Source organism: Poromitra crassiceps (genome assembly GCF_964638095.1).
Source record: "Poromitra crassiceps genome assembly, chromosome: 5".
Classification (NCBI taxonomy): domain Eukaryota; kingdom Metazoa; phylum Chordata; class Actinopteri; order Beryciformes; family Melamphaidae; genus Poromitra; species Poromitra crassiceps.
This window is the reverse complement of record NC_139642.1, coordinates 44,296,085-44,312,879: the sequence shown is the minus strand read 5'-3', so window position 1 is coordinate 44,312,879 and position 16,795 is coordinate 44,296,085. Positions and strand designations below refer to the sequence as shown.

Sequence of the window (16,795 nt, the reverse complement as noted above, 5' to 3'; positions counted from 1 at the left end):
TTCTATCGTGATTATTTCACGAGACATTAAGAGGAACTGGATCATGATTGGAAATGAATCAAGTTTAGGAGCACAAATAAACCTGACTAGTTGAGGATGGATAAGTGTACTTTTGTCAAAGGAACACTAGGGGGAGTGCTGTGACTTCCTAAATCAGCGTAGAGAAGAGGAGGGGTAAGGAGGGACATTAAGTATGTTGTGATACTAACAGGAACAAAGCCCCATCTCGTCTGCCAGCCGCCCATCCTCATCCCACATCTAACCACAAGGCTGTGCCATAGCCACATCTAACCACAAGGCTGTGCCATAGCCACATCTAACCACAAGGCTGTGCCATAGCGTCACCATTAAACCCGAATGGAGATGCATGTCACCCGCATAGCAGTGATAGCTGTTATGTGTTGTGGAATGGTGCATTCTGCAGAAAGAGGGAGAATCTACAGAGAGAGGCTTGACAAAGACTGCATGAACTTGCTTAACACCCACATTTGTTTATCCATATAGGATACGTCTGGCATGTTTTCATACAGTTGGAAAATACAAATGGAAATTGGGTACTCAGACAAATAGAGGCAATATGTATTCATGTGTTGCCCTCTCTTTACTCACACTATGTGCATATATGTGTTTACGGCTAGTTAGCTTTGAGCCACCAGTGCTGAATCTATACAGCCATCATATTATCCAATCTATGATTGAATCCCATATGCAGCAGGGCTATGTGGGCTCTGCACAAAGACAATGGCCGTTCAATATCAACACGCAACTGCCTGCGTGATTGAGGAGCTATTGTGAGATTGTATTTGGCTGCGCAAGACAAATGTGTTCATTACTCAAAATGAATCCAACAACTGTGTCAATTGAATGGCAATAGGGAAAAGAGGGGAAACATAATTCAATGCTAATTCAGTGTTGGAATATGCAAACTGGGAGTCGTTCTGTGGGAGATTTGAATGCCGAAAACAATATGGCTCTGGTTGAGTAGCCTGCGGGCTCTTTTGTGTGTGGTAGATTGATTCATTTCTTGAGAAATGGGAGGCTATTTAGTCTCAGCTCTTCAAACAGGCAATGTTTGTCCTGAGGTCATATTGTAGAATCATGTTAAACAAGTGATCCTGTAGAATGTTGGGATTAAAAGCAAAAAGATATAGCTGCAGTAAGATAGCCAGGCGATCATGTGACGCGCTGCTACTGTATCCATTACGCCCATGGCTTTCTCTTCTGCTGCTGCTTGAGTTTCACTTCTGTCCTCCTGTGGAGCTACACAACTTTGAAACTGACAGAGATGTTCTCTGACACCATGGAATCTACTGGGGGAACATTCGTGCTTCACTGGCTGCTGAGGACGTGCATTTGGCAACATTGGGAGTGAATCCTATCCGGCTGTCTAATCCAAGCCGATCGCTAATGCTCACGAGGGCTCGGGGGGAAAGTGTCATCGGCTGTGGGCAAGTCAGGCGCACACAATCTATTTAAGCTGGGCTTCTCTCTGATGTGCACCCTGGGCCAGTGGAGGATGGGCGGGGGGGGGGGGGGGTTTAGGGCAAGAGAAGAAGTTGAGCAGGGCGATATTTATATAGAAGCAAAAAGTGCTGGAGCAGGAATCCTAGTTTTCCTATTCTTAGGGTAGATAAACAGAACACAAACTCAACCCTAGTCTTCTGTTTCACATGTGTTTTATATTTTGTTACTGTCAGTTCCCTCAATCCAATGCCATTGTTGTGTTGGCCCAGTCCCGTGCTATCGTTAACCATTTGCTCCCATTGGCTGTCAGGCCTGGTTTGCTGAACATCGGGGAATCAGCCACTCAGCCCTGGCTGGCCGACACGTGGCCCAACTCCTGCTCCAACCACAACGACTGCAGCATCAACTGCTGCACTGCAGGCAACGGCAACAGTGACAGCAACCTGGCAACGTACAGCCGCCCAGGTAAGTGTCGTCGACCCCCTGCAGCAGCCTCGGGCAACACACCTCGTCAACAACACACACGATGCCTCAACTGCACCGACGCAGTTCTCTGCAAAATACTCACCGCAACTGTAGAGATAAGAATCAGAGAGACTAGCGCATCTACACAGTGCAAAAAGCAAGTAAAATCTGATATGTGGGTTAGCTCCCCGGAGAGTCTGTGTATCTCGCTTTGCTTCGGGTCTCCATAAGAAGAACCTGGAGGAATATTAGGATTAAGAGTGGCTGCGTGCTTGTGTGTTTGATTTATTTGAGGTTAAAGTGGAGCTTGTTTTAGGCAGGAAGTAAAAGGAGCGCACTGGAAAGGGGCTTATGGCTTTACTCTGTTGCTAATCGAATTGCTCCGCTGATTTCCATACTGTTGTTATAGCCGCTAATGTAATTTCCCCTAAGTGCTCAGTTATTTAAGAAATGTGGAGCGGGCGTAGAGGTCAAGGCTGGACTGCAGACGGTGGCCAGAGCCAGAGGAAGAGATGGAGCGAGAGAGAGAGAGAGAGAGTGATGGGGGGAGCAAGGTGCACCTGGAAGAGCAGATGGAATGCAGAGGAAAAGAGTGATGAAAAATAAATGGTATATGCTGAAGCATAACGTTAGAGTGAAACACGCAGGGAGAGGGAGAGAGCGTGAGGGCGGCTAAAGTAAAGGAATAAGGGGAGAGATGGACGGTTAACAGAAGGAGAGAGAGTTATGGTACACCACCAGGTGGCCTTTTAGTTTAGTCAGCACTACTGCAGCTTTCACTAACAAAAGGGAGCAAAATCTTCGGAGACGTGTGTGCCTGTGCACATACGCTAATGCACACACACACACACACACACACACGCACACACACACACACACACACACACACACACACACACACAGAATGGTGACCTATCTGGAAATAGAAGACAGCAAAAGTTGACAGCAAAACGCAAACAACAAAAGCAAAAACAAAAAAGTAAAATAAACTTGAACTTAAACTTGATACAGATTGGACGACACAGGACTTAAAGTCATCCCATTTTTACCCGTGATCCTAATTTTAAATAGCCGCCCTCATCCTTGGAAACTTGGACTACATTGAGATGCGTCACGTGCAATATCCTGCACGTTGCAATGGGACTATGCTTTTGTGGGCAGCCCATAATTTCTATCCAGCTGTTCTGCCTAATAACCATCCAGCCATTGACTAGTCTCTCACTCCAAACCTTTCCCAATGGGGCTTAATAATTCATGCAGTAGACTTAAGCCCATGAGTTTTGTACATCATTTGGTTAAACATCTTACCCAGGGCCAAAAAGACATTGTGACATCCAGGTGTAGGCTGTCAAGCTAAACCCATCGCCACCAGGATAGGGAAATGCCTAATCTGACTTGTGAGTTTGAAGTGTCTAACCTTAACATGGTGTGAGTTGTATGAGAGGGAATAACACGCTACAGGCAGCCCTCACTCATCGCATGACACCCCCGTCGTATGACACTAAGGAGCTTGCCAGGCGCATGCTTTGTGTGCGTGCCAAAGCTCAACTCTGTGAACATTAAGAGGATCACTGACGAGGTGACAGAGCAAAGAAATAGGAGTTAATGTCCCTTCATCTCAGCCATAGGGGCCCTCTCACACATCAACCTTTGAAGTGCTGAGCTATCCGGCGCTGCTGAAATGCGAGGCGGGTGGCACGAGCAGTGTGCAGCGTGTGCACCTATAGGCTGTCCTTGGTATTTACCGCAAGGCTGGCTCTCAGATCTGCCCGAGGATTTGAATATTTTATGAGCCAGGGAAAATTGGATCTGTCAGTGGAGCTGTGCTTTTACTGCGCGCCTCATACCAGGCCTTTGATACAGACATGTCTCTCTGTCCCTCTCGATGAGCAACGCCGCCCCCACCGCCAGGCAGGAGAGAACAGAGATGACACCCAGGGAGACGACCAAGAGGCTGAGACGGAAAGGCAGGGCAGAGAGGTGTCATACGGACCGTGTCACTCACCTAAAGCAGATCATCATTTGGCAAATAAAACGTAGAGTTTGAACTGATGTAAGGGCATCTGAGTAGTGTAGAGAGAAAAGTACTCGCCTACCACTGCGGAGACTCAATTCCCGGCAGCGATACTTCCAGCGTGGTCAGACGTTCCTACAGACACAATTGGTCGTGTCTGCGGGTGGGAATCTGGTGGGGTAGTCCTGGTTGCTGCACTAGTGCCTCCTCTGGTCGGTCGGGGCACCTGTTTGGGGGGAGGGGAACTGGGGGAATAGCATGATCTTCCCACGTGCTACGTCCTGCTGGTGAACCTCCGCACTGCCAGGTGAAAAGAAGCAGTTGGCGACTGCACATGTATCAGAGGAAGTATGTGCTCGTCTACGGCTCTCCCCAGATCAGCACAGGGGATGGAGCAACGACAGCAACGACAGCAAGGGGAATTGGCCAAGTACAATTGGTGAGAAAATGGGGAAAAAATCCGTAAAAATAAAGATTAAAAAAAAGAACTGAAATAGAAATGAGATTGAGTCATCTTTCAAAAGCTACAAATTATATAAATTGTTTCTCAATTTGCAACACTCGCTTTCCTCTAGTAACTTCTGTCAGTTTTGCATCTGATGATCCCCTGTTGTTTCAAACTATACACCCTCTCCTGACACACTGCTACTAAGATGATCAGCAGTAAAATCCAGGCAAGGTTGACTAAATACCCTCCCCATGTTCTCCAGCCGACTGCATCGCCAATTATAACAACCAGATGGAAAACAAGCAGACCAACCTCATGGTGCCAGAGTCAGGAGTCTATGGAGACGTAGACTTGTCCAACAAGATCAATGAGATGAAGACCTTCAACAGCCCCAACCTGAAAGACGGGCGCTTTGTGGGGCCGGGGGGGCAGCCCACGCCTTACGCCACCACCCAGCTCATCCAGTCCTCCATCATGGGCAACAACATGAACTCAGACAGAGGACCCGGAGGGGGCGGAGGAGGAGGTGGTGGTGGAGGTGTCGGGGGTGGAGGGGAGATGAATGAGAAACATTGCTGGAAGCCTCCTCCATCCCAGCAGCAGAAACAACAGGACTTGAGCTCCCAGCACCAGTACAACATCATGGAGCAAAACAAGCTCAACAAGGGTGAGTGTGAAGGAGTCCCCGGCAGCAGCCATGGTTAAAGAGGTCTCAACTCAAAGCCGTGATCTTCCTCCACTTGATTTCTCCCTCCGCCTTCTCCTCTCCCTCCCGGCTCTCTCAGCCTCACTGTGGAAGCCTTTAGAAGAACGTCATCTTCATATTTTCCTTGCTTCTGTCTTGCTCCCTTTAACAGTCCTATATCAACATCATCACTCTCTTTCTTTCTGCCTATCTTCATCTGTATGGCATTCATCTAACCCCTCGTCACCTTCCATGCAATCACATTAGATAAACTCTACCTGGACTAAACTGTGGGCCAGGTCTGAATTTCTATGGCTATGCAGTATCTGGGTTGTCTTTCTGTGATGGAGACAGGTGTGAGGGTTTATCTCTGGTGTCAGATTTCTCAAGGAAAGACAAAGATAACTGGTGGCTCTTAGATGCTTTGATTGAAACTATCATCGCCTGCAGAAAAGGACCACATCTGGCGTGATAGTTTTGAGATCTCTGTGCAGATTGCATGTTTTATTATGAGTACGCGCCCGGAAATGACAAAGCATGAACTGCATGTGTGTGTTGCCTTCAATAACATTCTACACTGTGTTTGGTGTGCAATGTCAATGTCAATGTGAAGTACATTTACATGGCTAAGAACAGAGATTTAGGCTATTCTCTGTTCTCCTTCATCTCCCTCTCCATTACAAACTACAAAGTGGATGCTTTGCTATGCTGGAGAGATGTCCGCCCAGGGCCGTGCTAACGTGCTAACCATACACTCCATTCTCCACACTCCAGACCGCTACAGAGGAGGTGACAGCCCGATGCCGGCCACCATCCCCTACAACCAGGCCCATGACAGCCACACCGGGGGCTCCTACAATAGTTCTGACCGTGGCAGCAGTAGCACCTCCGGTAAGGAGGGGCGGGTGGGGGACGAGACTGTTCGGGGAGGATGGGGGCAATCAGAGGATATCAAATCCACATTTTTTTCAACATATCCAAAGTCACTCTCTTTTAAAGTTGTCTGGAGTTTCATTGTTGAGTTGATGTGTTTTTACTCGCTTTTTTATTTATTTAATTGCATAAGTGTTTTCCCAGCGTCTTGTTGTTGTGAACCACATAATCACATTCACCCCCCCTAAGCTCCATTTGAAAATCCCAGTTTTCCACAAAAGCAATAAATCACTTTGAGACGCTAATAATGCATGATGCTCTAAAATGGTAATTTGATTAATTTCCATGTCAGCCTATCTTGAAGAGAAATTGAAAAGGAGATGCCTTCAAGAGAGTGGAAAATTGCCAAATAAAAAGAGATGAGGAAAGCAACAACAATGCCTCCACACAAAGCCATGAGATCCATGCCAGGCATGTGCTTGTCCCATTGTTCTGTGGGCGCAATGTCATCCAAGGGATGTTTAAAGTACATTTGATAAAGGGATCTTTCTTTGTTTCCTCTCTTACTTCATATAATTATTATTTTCTTTTGCATTCAACGGCTTTCTGGCTATTTTATGTGTGGGTTTGTCCTTGCTTAGTTTGTGTTGTATCCATGAATTGGTTTGACTTTGACTGTGGTGTAGAGCAGTTTAATTTCATCACAGCCTGAGTGTCTGTCTGTGGACAAGGACAAATGCTAAGACACTGCAGACGGCATGCAACACTGCCACCTTAATGCCATGTATGCATTCTGATATTGCCTTTGAAGTTCAAGCCATTCAAGAGAAGCCTTTAGTAACACCTCACAGCTCATTGGCTCACAAGTCTAATGCTTTGCTATTAATTGGCTCCATTTCTACTGTTTTCTACCTAACCTTTCTCTTGGCTGTTGAGAAATGGCTGTGTTTTTGATAATGTCTCCCATTAATTACAAACTGAGAGGTAGCCTATGTGTGCACATTTTGGTAGTGACTACATGAAGTGTGTGTGTGTGTGTGTGTGTGTGTGTGTGTGTGTGTGGGGGGGGGGGGGGGGTAGCATTAGCTTTAGCACTCTTGTGTAAAATGACAATTTCTTTATCCATGTCAATCTTTAGAAAATAAGGCTTGTTAATACATTTTATCTGCTGTCAATCAAAATTTCATGGACATTAATAATTGAGGTGTTTTTCCACAGACAGAGAGAATATAGGAGTATTGAGGGTGTGTGGGTGTCTGGTGACTGAAGGATTTTTCCCCCTCTCATTTTTGAGCAGGGAGTCAGGGACAGAAGAAGGCAGTGCGCACCCCCAAACTACCCAAACAGAGCACAATGAATTGGGCTGACCTGCTGCCCCCTCCCCCTGCAAACCCACCCCCATGTCGGAACACAGAGGAGTACTCCCTATCGATGGATGAAAGGTGGGACATGTCTGCACAGACACACACAGACACAAAGACACTGACAAACAGACAGGCACACACACACACACACACACACACACACACACACACACACACACACACACACACACACACACACACACACACACACACACACACACTGCATTTGAATACCACTGTAGTTCATTCTTCCTGCCATTTCCCCCCTGTCTTTCATTAATTGCAAGTATTTGCCCAAGGGTTTCTCAAACCTTGTGTCAAACCTTGATGGAAGGACGGCATGAATATTCAGTGCATGTTTTCCTGCTTTCAGCATATCGACACATAAATGTTTTCCAGCGGTTGATATGGAGGTAACGAGGCGTGTTTCTCCGTGTTGACAGCTATGACCCGGACATGCAGTGTGCCATGCCCCCCTCCCGCATGTACCTGCAGCCCGATGAGCTGGAGGAGGAGGAGGAGGAGATGGAGAGGGGGCCCACCCCCCCTGTCCGGGGGGCCGCCTCCTCGCCCGCTGCTGTGTCCTACAGCCACCAGTCCACAGCCACCCTCACCCCCTCACCACAGGAGGAGATGCAGCCCATGCTCCAAGACACAGCCGACTGCCACGAGCGCAGGTACACGTCACACACACACACACACACACAACGTCACATGGTCTGTGAAGAGTTTCATCAGCCTGTGTTAAGATGTTAAGGAAAGGCATCGCCTCTGTAACCTCTTGCAACTTGGTCTGCAAAACATAGAAATAGTCAGTGAATCTTGAAAGCTATTTCTGCTTAGGGTCCCCAGCAATACACCCGCCAAGTGTGAAGTAGATCGGACGAACGGTTCTCGAGATAATATGCGAAGGACACAAACACACACAAGATTCCTTGCTTTATAGTATGATGGTAAAGACAACAAAACTTAGAAATAACACAAATGGAGGTATGCTATGCAGTGACCAAAAAAGTGTTAAACCAATCAAAATGATCTTTTGTAGTTAATATATACAATATTATTATATTGATGGGAATCTGATGCCGCGTGTTTCCGCCTTTTTGTGCAGACGCCATGCTGTGAGCCCGCCCACCCCCCCGAGTCCCCTCTCCCCCTCGCACACGTATGGCTACATCTCCAGCCCGTTGGCCCTGGACACCGACGGCATGGAGGAGGAGGAAGAGGATATGTTGGAGGAAGAGGAGGAGGAGGAAGGCGACGAGACGGACGCCGAGGTGGCCAAGATGCACCGCCACCACCACCACCACCACCACCACCACACCCACCCCCACCCGCACCCCCACCACCCCCAGATGCACCCGCGGAGGTTGCTGCTGCGGGGGCTGGAGCAGACGCCCGCGTCCAGCGTGGGCGACCTGGAGAGCTCCGTGACCGGATCCATGATCAACGGCTGGGGCTCGGCCTCCGAGGAGGACAACGTGTCGTCGGGGAGGTCCAGCGCCGTGAGCTCCTCGGACGGATCCTTCTTCACAGACGCCGACTTTGCCCAAGCGGTCGCCGCGGCCGCAGAGTATACGGGCCTCAAGATGGCCAAGTATCCCCACACGCAGCCGACGCAGGGCCCGGAAATGGGAGGCGCTTCAGGTAAGGTTTATATTGGCTAAAGAGGACCAGATCCATGAGGAATGGCACTGCACTGCCTATGGTCTGTACCAAGCATTTTAGGGATTGGAATAATCAGAGTTCTTCTTCTTTTTTTCCTTTTTTTTGGTTCTACTCAGCACGAAAATACCAAATGACCCCATCGGGCCACCGTCCGGGCAGCCCAGTGTCTACAGACAGCAACATGAGTATGGCAGCTGTACAGAGGAGGCCTCCTAAAAAGCAGAAACAGCAACCTACAGCCCACCCAGGGATCCAGCGACGTGAAGTCTACAACGAAGGTACACTTATTATTACTGTACTACAAGACGCTTAAAAAAAACACTTAAACACTTTGCTATGGCAACTCCAAACAAATTCTGAGGGGGGAAATACGCTAGCAGGATGTACATGCACACATCCCATGCTTGTAAATTCCTCCCAACTGAAGATGTTAAGATTGTCAGTGAGCCAAGTCTCTACAGTACTTTGTATGTTCTGTGTGATTGTCTGTGCCGTCAGACTGTCAAATGGAAAGTATTTGGAATGCTAAAAGGCTGATTGAGAGCCTGTTCAGCATCAGTAGCGAGTTCACTGCCTCCCTCCAGTCCACAGATGGCCAGTGTCTATCGATGGCTCTCCCTCCACAGATATGGAAGGGAAAAGTGCGGTTTAGTGCGATGCACTGTCCACAAATGACTGAGTATGGGTGTGTCGTAAGCCAGAGTTTTAATCATCTTCCCTCATGTGTTGATGCGCGCGCATACATGGCATCACTCCTAATCTGAACAGATCGGGCTGGCGGTGGGCTGGGGGCCAGGCGAGCGGGGGGGGGGGGGGGGGGGGGGGGGTCTCAGGGGAGCTGTGCCCAGCCCGGCTCTGCTGACACTGGGATGTCTCTCCTCCCAGGCAGCCTCTAATGAAATTGATCCAGGTGCTCGGGCTCCTACACAAGTGCCACCCTCCACTCAGCAGGAGCGCTGCATAAACCAAACCGGGGCTAAATACACACACAGAAAGGCTTGAGCCTTGTTCCAGTAAAGGAGAAATGGACTTTTTACAATATGGTTCAGAAAGCTATACTCTTTTTCTGTCCGTTTCCTCTTGGAATTGAGCTTGTGGATAAATCATTCTTTAATTTGTCAATGTGTGAGTGAGTGAGTGTGTGTGTGTGTGTGTGTGTGTGTGTGTGTGTGTGTGTGTGTGTGTGTATGTGTGTGTGCGTGCGTGCATGCGTGCGTGTGTGTGCGCGCGTGTGTGTCTGCGCGCGTGTGTGTCTGCGCGTGTGCACACACACTCGTACAGCCACACTCATCCTGGTGTGTACAGTATGTGCTGTCCCAGAGCTGGCTCCCCTCCTAGTGTCAGGTGTCCTTGAGTGTTGGAAGCACTTGACAGGGAGATTTAATATCCAGCTCACTGGGAGCCAGACCAGCTATATCACTGCAGAAAATCCTACACCCCCCAGCCGTTACACACACACACACACACACATACGCACGCACACACACACACACACGCACACATGCACACTCACACCCCTCCGCTGTCCTCCACCCTCCTCCTGCCATCATCCTTCTATCCTGCCTTCCTCTCCCCATCCGCTTGCCCCTCCCTTCCCAGTGATCTCTCCATCCCTCTGCACTCTCTCCTCTAGCTCTGCTCGCTCTCCTCTCATCTTTTGTTGGAGCGGGGAGGGGGCAGCCTGACAGCGGTGAGGGGGCGGAGACTGACAGCGCCGCGGCTCTGTCTGTCCATCAGTCCTCCCGCTGATTGCATTTGATCTGAATGGATTGTTTTTCATTTGGAGGTTATTGCCTCCCACCCATCCCCCGCCCCCCCCACCACCCAATACAGCGCCTGTGGTCTGGAAGAGTGGTGGTGAGAGGCGGTAGGTGACGCACGGTGATTTGATGAAATTTAAAGGACGGTGGAAAAGAAATGAAACACTGACCATGCGTACTAAACAAACACACACACACACACACACACACACACACACACACACACACACACACACACAGTATGTAATATTGTGTATTTATATGTTTATGAATTTTATGCATTTCTGTGATTTTTGTATGCGTCGCCACCTCTCCAATTACTCTGTCTGTAGTCTATCCTTGTCTAGGTCAGACTAAGACCAGTATCCTGCCAGCATGACCATAAAGACAATATATTGGTTAAGACAGCAGTAAAATGGCAGAGAGACAAGTGAACCCCCCCCCCCTCCCCTCCCCCAGCCCAGCCCATCTCCCCCTCTTTGACCTACTCATTTCTCTCTTGTTTGCACAGTGGATGTGGAAACGCCCGGGTTATATTCCCCACATCATTCATATATGGCCCTAATGCCTTTGTCTACTGAAATTAACCCCCTCCTGTCTCTTTTCATCAGTCACAGCCCTCCTGCCATGCTCCTCTTTAGCCATCAGGAGCCTCACCTACACTATATTTCCTCCTCAATCTAACTGCACTTCTGCACTGTGGTGAGCTATATCTCATAGACAGTCCTGCACTGTGATGAGCTATATCTCATAGACAGTCCTGCACTGTGGTGAGATATATCTCATAGACAGTCCTGTGGTGAGCTATATCTCATAGACAGTCCTGCACTGTGGTGAGCTATATCTCATAGACAGTCCTGCACTGTGATGAGCTATATCTCATAGACAGTCCTGCACTGTGATGAGCTATATCTCATAGACAGTCCTGCACTGTGGTGAGATATATCTCATAGACAGTCCTGTGGTGAGCTATATCTCATAGACAGTCCTGCACTGTGGTGAGCTATATCTCATAGACACTCCTGCACTGTGATGAGCTATATCTCATAGACACTCCTGCACTGTGGTGAGCTATATCACATAGACTGCACTGTGGTGAGCTATATCTCATAGACTGCACTGTGGTGAGATATATCTCATAGACAGTCCTGCACTGTGGTGAGCTATATCTCATAGACAGTCCTGCACTGTGGTGAGCTATATCTCATAGACAGTCCTGTGGTGAGCTATATCTCATACAGTCCTGTGGTGAGCTATATCTCATAGACACTCCTGCACTGTGGTGAGCTATATCTCATAGACACTCCTGCACTGTGGTGAGCTATATCTCATAGACACTCCTGCACTGTGGTGAGCTATATCTCATAGACAGTCCTGTGGTGAGATATATCTCATAGACAGTCCTGCACTGTGGTGAGCTATATCTCATAGACAGAGGCATTGATCGGACTCTGACTCTGAGGCTGGACTCAGGAGGCGAGGGAGATATTAAAAAACAGCAGACGCCTCTCTGCTCTATGATATTGACTGGCCCCTTTTGTATTCAGGAGGAGTGGACGGAGGTGGAAGATCATCAGCAAAGTGTATTAAAGCAGCCTGATTCAGCCGACAAGACACGGCAAAGACATCACCTGCCCCTTTAGCCCGAGTGTTACGACAAAGACATCACCTGCCCCTTTAGCCCGAGTGTTACAGCACAGACATCACCTGCCCCTTTAGCCCCGAGTGTTACGACAAAGACATCACCTGCCCCTTTAGCCCGAGTGTTACGACACAGACATCACCTGCCCCTTTAGCCCAGTGTTACGGCACAGACATCACCTGCCCCTTTAGCCCCGAGTGTTACGGCACAGACATCACCTGCCCCTTTAGCCCCGAGTGTTACGACAAAGACATCACCTGTCCCTTTAGCCCCGAGTGTTACAGCACAGACATCACCTGCCCCTTTAGCCCCAAGTGTTACGACAAAGACATCACCTGCCCCTTTAGCCCCGAGTTTTACGGCAAAGACATCACCTGTCCCTTTAGCCCCGAGTGTTACAGCACAGACATCACCTGCCCCTTTAGCCCCAAGTGTTACGACAAAGACATCACCTGCCCCTTTAGCCCCGAGTGTTACGACAAAGACATCACCTGCCCCTTTAGCCCCGAGTGTTACGACAAAGACATCACCTGTCCCTTTAGCCCCGAGTGTTACGACAAAGACATCACCTACCCCTTTAGCCCCGAGTGTTACGACAAAGACATCACCTGCCCCTTTAGCCCTGAGTGTTACGACAAAGACATCACCTGCCCCTTTAGCCCCGAGTGTTACGACAAAGACATCACCTGCCCCTTTAGCCCCGAGTGTTACGACAAAGACGTCACCTGCCCCTTTAGCCCCGAGTGTTACGACAAAGACATCACCTGCCCCTTTAGCCCCGAGTGTTACAACACAGACATCACCTGCCCCTTTAGCCCCGAGTGTTACGACAAACACATCACCTGCCCCTTTAGCCCCGAGTGTTACGACAAAGACATCACCTGCCCCTTTAGCCCCGAGTGTTACGACAAAGACATCACCTGCCCCTTTAGCCCCGAGTGTTACGACAAAGACATCACCTGTCCCTTTAGCTCCAAGTGTTACGACAAAGACATCACCTGCCCCTTTAGCCCCGAGTGTTACGACAAAGACATCACCTGCCCCTTTAGCCCCGAGTGTTACGACAAACACATCACCTGCCCCTTTAGCCCCGAGTGTTACGACAAAGACATCACCTGCCCCTTTAGCCCCGAGTGTTACGACACAGACATCACCTGCCCCTTTAGCCCCGAGTGTTACAACAAAGACATCACCTGCCCCTTTAGCCCCGAGTGTTACGACAAAGACATCACCTGCCCCTTTAGCCCCGAGTGTTACGACAAACACATCACCTGCCCCTTTAGCCCCGAGTGTTACGACAAAGACATCACCTGCCCCTTTAGCCCCGAGTGTTACGACACAGACATCACCTGCCCCTTTAGCCCCGAGTGTTACAACAAAGACATCACCTGCCCCTTTAGCCCAGAGTGTTACGACAAAGACATCACCTGCCCCTTTAGCCCAGAGTGTTACGGCACAGACATCACCTGCCCATTTAGCCCCGAGTGTTACGACAAACACATCACCTGCCCCTTTAGCCCCGAGTGTTACGGCACAGACATCACCTGCCCATTTAGCCCCGAGTGTTACGACAAACACATCACCTGCCCCTTTAGCCCCGAGTGTTACGGCACAGACATCACCTGCCCCTTTAGCCCCGAGTGTTACGACAAATACATCACCTGCCCCTTTAGCCCCGAGTGTTACGACAAAGACATCACCTGCCCCTTTAGCCCCGAGTGTTACGACAAAGACATCACCTGCCCCTTTAGCCCGAGTGTTACGACAAAGACATCACCTGCCCCTTTAGCCCCGAGTGTTACGACAAAGACATCACCTGCCCCTTTAGCCCAGTGTTACGACAAAGACATCACCTGCCCCTTTAGCCCCGAGTGTTACGGCAAAGACATCACCTGCCCCTTTAGCCCCGAGTGTTACGACAAACACATCACCTGCCCCTTTAGCCCCGAGTGTTACAACAAAGACGTCACCTGCCCCTTTAGCCCCGAGTGTTACGACAAACACATCACCTGCCCCTTTAGCCCCGAGTGTTACGACAAACACATCACCTGCCCCTTTAGCCCCGAGTGTTACGGCACAGACATCACCTGCCCCTTTAGCCCCGAGTGTTACAACAAAGACATCACCTGCCCCTTTAGCCCCGAGTGTTACAACAAAGACGTCACCTGCCCCTTTAGCCCCGAGTGTTACGACAAAGACATCACCTGCCCCTTTAGCCCCGAGTGTTACGACAAACACATCACCTGCCCCTTTAGCCCCGAGTGTTACAACAAAGACATCACCTGCCCCTTTAGCCCTGAGTGTTACAACAAAGACGTCACCTGCCCCTTTAGCCCCGAGTGTTACGACAAAGACATCACCTGCCCCTTTAGCCCCGAGTGTTACGACACAGACATCACCTGCCCCTTTAGCCCCGAGTGTTACAACAAAGACATCACCTGCCCCTTTAGCCCCGAGTGTTACGACAAAGACATCACCTGCCCCTTTAGCCCCGAGTGTTACGACAAACACATCACCTGCCCCTTTAGCCCCGAGTGTTACGACAAAGACATCACCTGCCCCTTTAGCCCCGAGTGTTACGACACAGACATCACCTGCCCCTTTAGCCCCGAGTGTTACAACAAAGACATCACCTGCCCCTTTAGCCCAGAGTGTTACGACAAAGACATCACCTGCCCCTTTAGCCCCGAGTGTTACGACACACACATCACCTGACCCTTTAGCCCCGAGTGTTACAACAAAGACATCACCTGCCCCTTTAGCCCCGAGTGTTACGGCACAGACATCACCTGCCCATTTAGCCCCGAGTGTTACGACAAACACATCACCTGCCCCTTTAGCCCCGAGTGTTACGGCACAGACATCACCTGCCCCTTTAGCCCCGAGTGTTACGACAAATACATCACCTGCCCCTTTAGCCCCGAGTGTTACGACAAAGACATCACCTGCCCCTTTAGCCCCGAGTGTTACGACAAAGACATCACCTGCCCCTTTAGCCCGAGTGTTACGACAAAGACATCACCTGCCCCTTTAGCCCCGAGTGTTATGACAAAGACATCACCTGCCCCTTTAGCCCAGTGTTACGACAAAGACATCACCTGCCCCTTTAGCCCCGAGTGTTACGGCAAAGACATCACCTGCCCCTTTAGCCCCGAGTGTTACGACAAACACATCACCTGCCCCTTTAGCCCCGAGTGTTACAACAAAGACGTCACCTGCCCCTTTAGCCCCGAGTGTTACGACAAACACATCACCTGCCCCTTTAGCCCCGAGTGTTACGGCACAGACGTCACCTGCCCCTTTAGCCCCGAGTGTTACGACAAACACATCACCTGCCCCTTTAGCCCCGAGTGTTACGGCACACACATCACCTGCCCCTTTAGCCCCGAGTGTTACGACAAAGACATCACCTGCCCCTTTAGCCCAGAGTGTTACAACAAAGACGTCACCTGCCCCTTTAGCCCCGAGTGTTACGACAAAGACATCACCTGCCCCTTTAGCCCCGAGTGTTACGACAAACACATCACCTGCCCCTTTAGCCCCGAGTGTTACAACAAAGACATCACCTGCCCCTTTAGCCCCGAGTGTTACAACAAAGACGTCACCTGCCCCTTTAGCCCCGAGTGTTACGACAAAGACATCACCTGCCCCTTTAGCCCCGAGTGTTACGACAAACACATCACCTGCCCCTTTAGCCCCGAGTGTTACAACAAAGACATCACCTGCCCCTTTAGCCCCGAGTGTTACAACAAAGACGTCACCTGCCCCTTTAGCCCCGAGTGTTACGACAAAGACATCACCTGCCCCTTTAGCCCCGAGTGTTACGACAAACACATCACCTGCCCCTTTAGCCCCGAGTGTTACGACAAAGACGTCACCTGCCCCTTTAGCCCCGAGTGTTACAACAAAGACATCACCTGCCCCTTTAGCCCCGAGTGTTACGACAAAGACGTCACCTGCCCCTTTAGCCCCGAGTGTTACGACAAAGACATCACCTGCCCCTTTAGCCCCGAGTGTTACGGCACAGACATCACCTGCCCCTTTAGCCCCGAGTGTTACGGCACAGACATCACCTGCCCCTTTAGCCCCGAGTGTTACGGCAAAGACATCACCTGCCCCTTTAGCCCCGAGTGTTACAACAAAGACATCACCTGCCCCTTTAGCCCTGAGTGTTACAACAAAGACATCACCTGCCCCTTTAGCCCTGAGTGTTACGACAAAGACATCACCTGCCCCTTTAGCCCCGAGTGTTATGACAAAGACATCACCTGCCCCTTTAGCCCCGAGTGTTACGACAAAGACATCACCTGCCCCTTTAGCCCCGAGTGTTACGACAAAGACATCACCTGCCCCTTTAGCCCCGAGTGTTACGACAAAGACATCACATGCCCCTTTAGCCCCGAGTGTTACGG

At 49.9% G+C, this 16,795-nt stretch overlaps 1 protein-coding gene across 1 annotated transcript in view; it reads left to right on the top strand.

Moving 5' to 3' along the window:
* The window catches only part of robo1 (roundabout, axon guidance receptor, homolog 1), a 176,252-nt gene that overhangs the window by 153,958 nt on the left and 5,499 nt on the right, over positions 1-16,795 (top strand). The window contains exons 20-26 of the mRNA XM_083637646.1: positions 1,775-1,929; positions 4,654-5,058; positions 5,851-5,967; positions 7,247-7,391; positions 7,757-7,990; positions 8,425-8,960; positions 9,098-9,259. Coding sequence (XP_083493772.1) covers positions 1,775-1,929; positions 4,654-5,058; positions 5,851-5,967; positions 7,247-7,391; positions 7,757-7,990; positions 8,425-8,960; positions 9,098-9,259 — 1,754 coding nt within the window. The remainder of the gene's footprint in view (positions 1-1,774; positions 1,930-4,653; positions 5,059-5,850; positions 5,968-7,246; positions 7,392-7,756; positions 7,991-8,424; positions 8,961-9,097; positions 9,260-16,795) is intronic.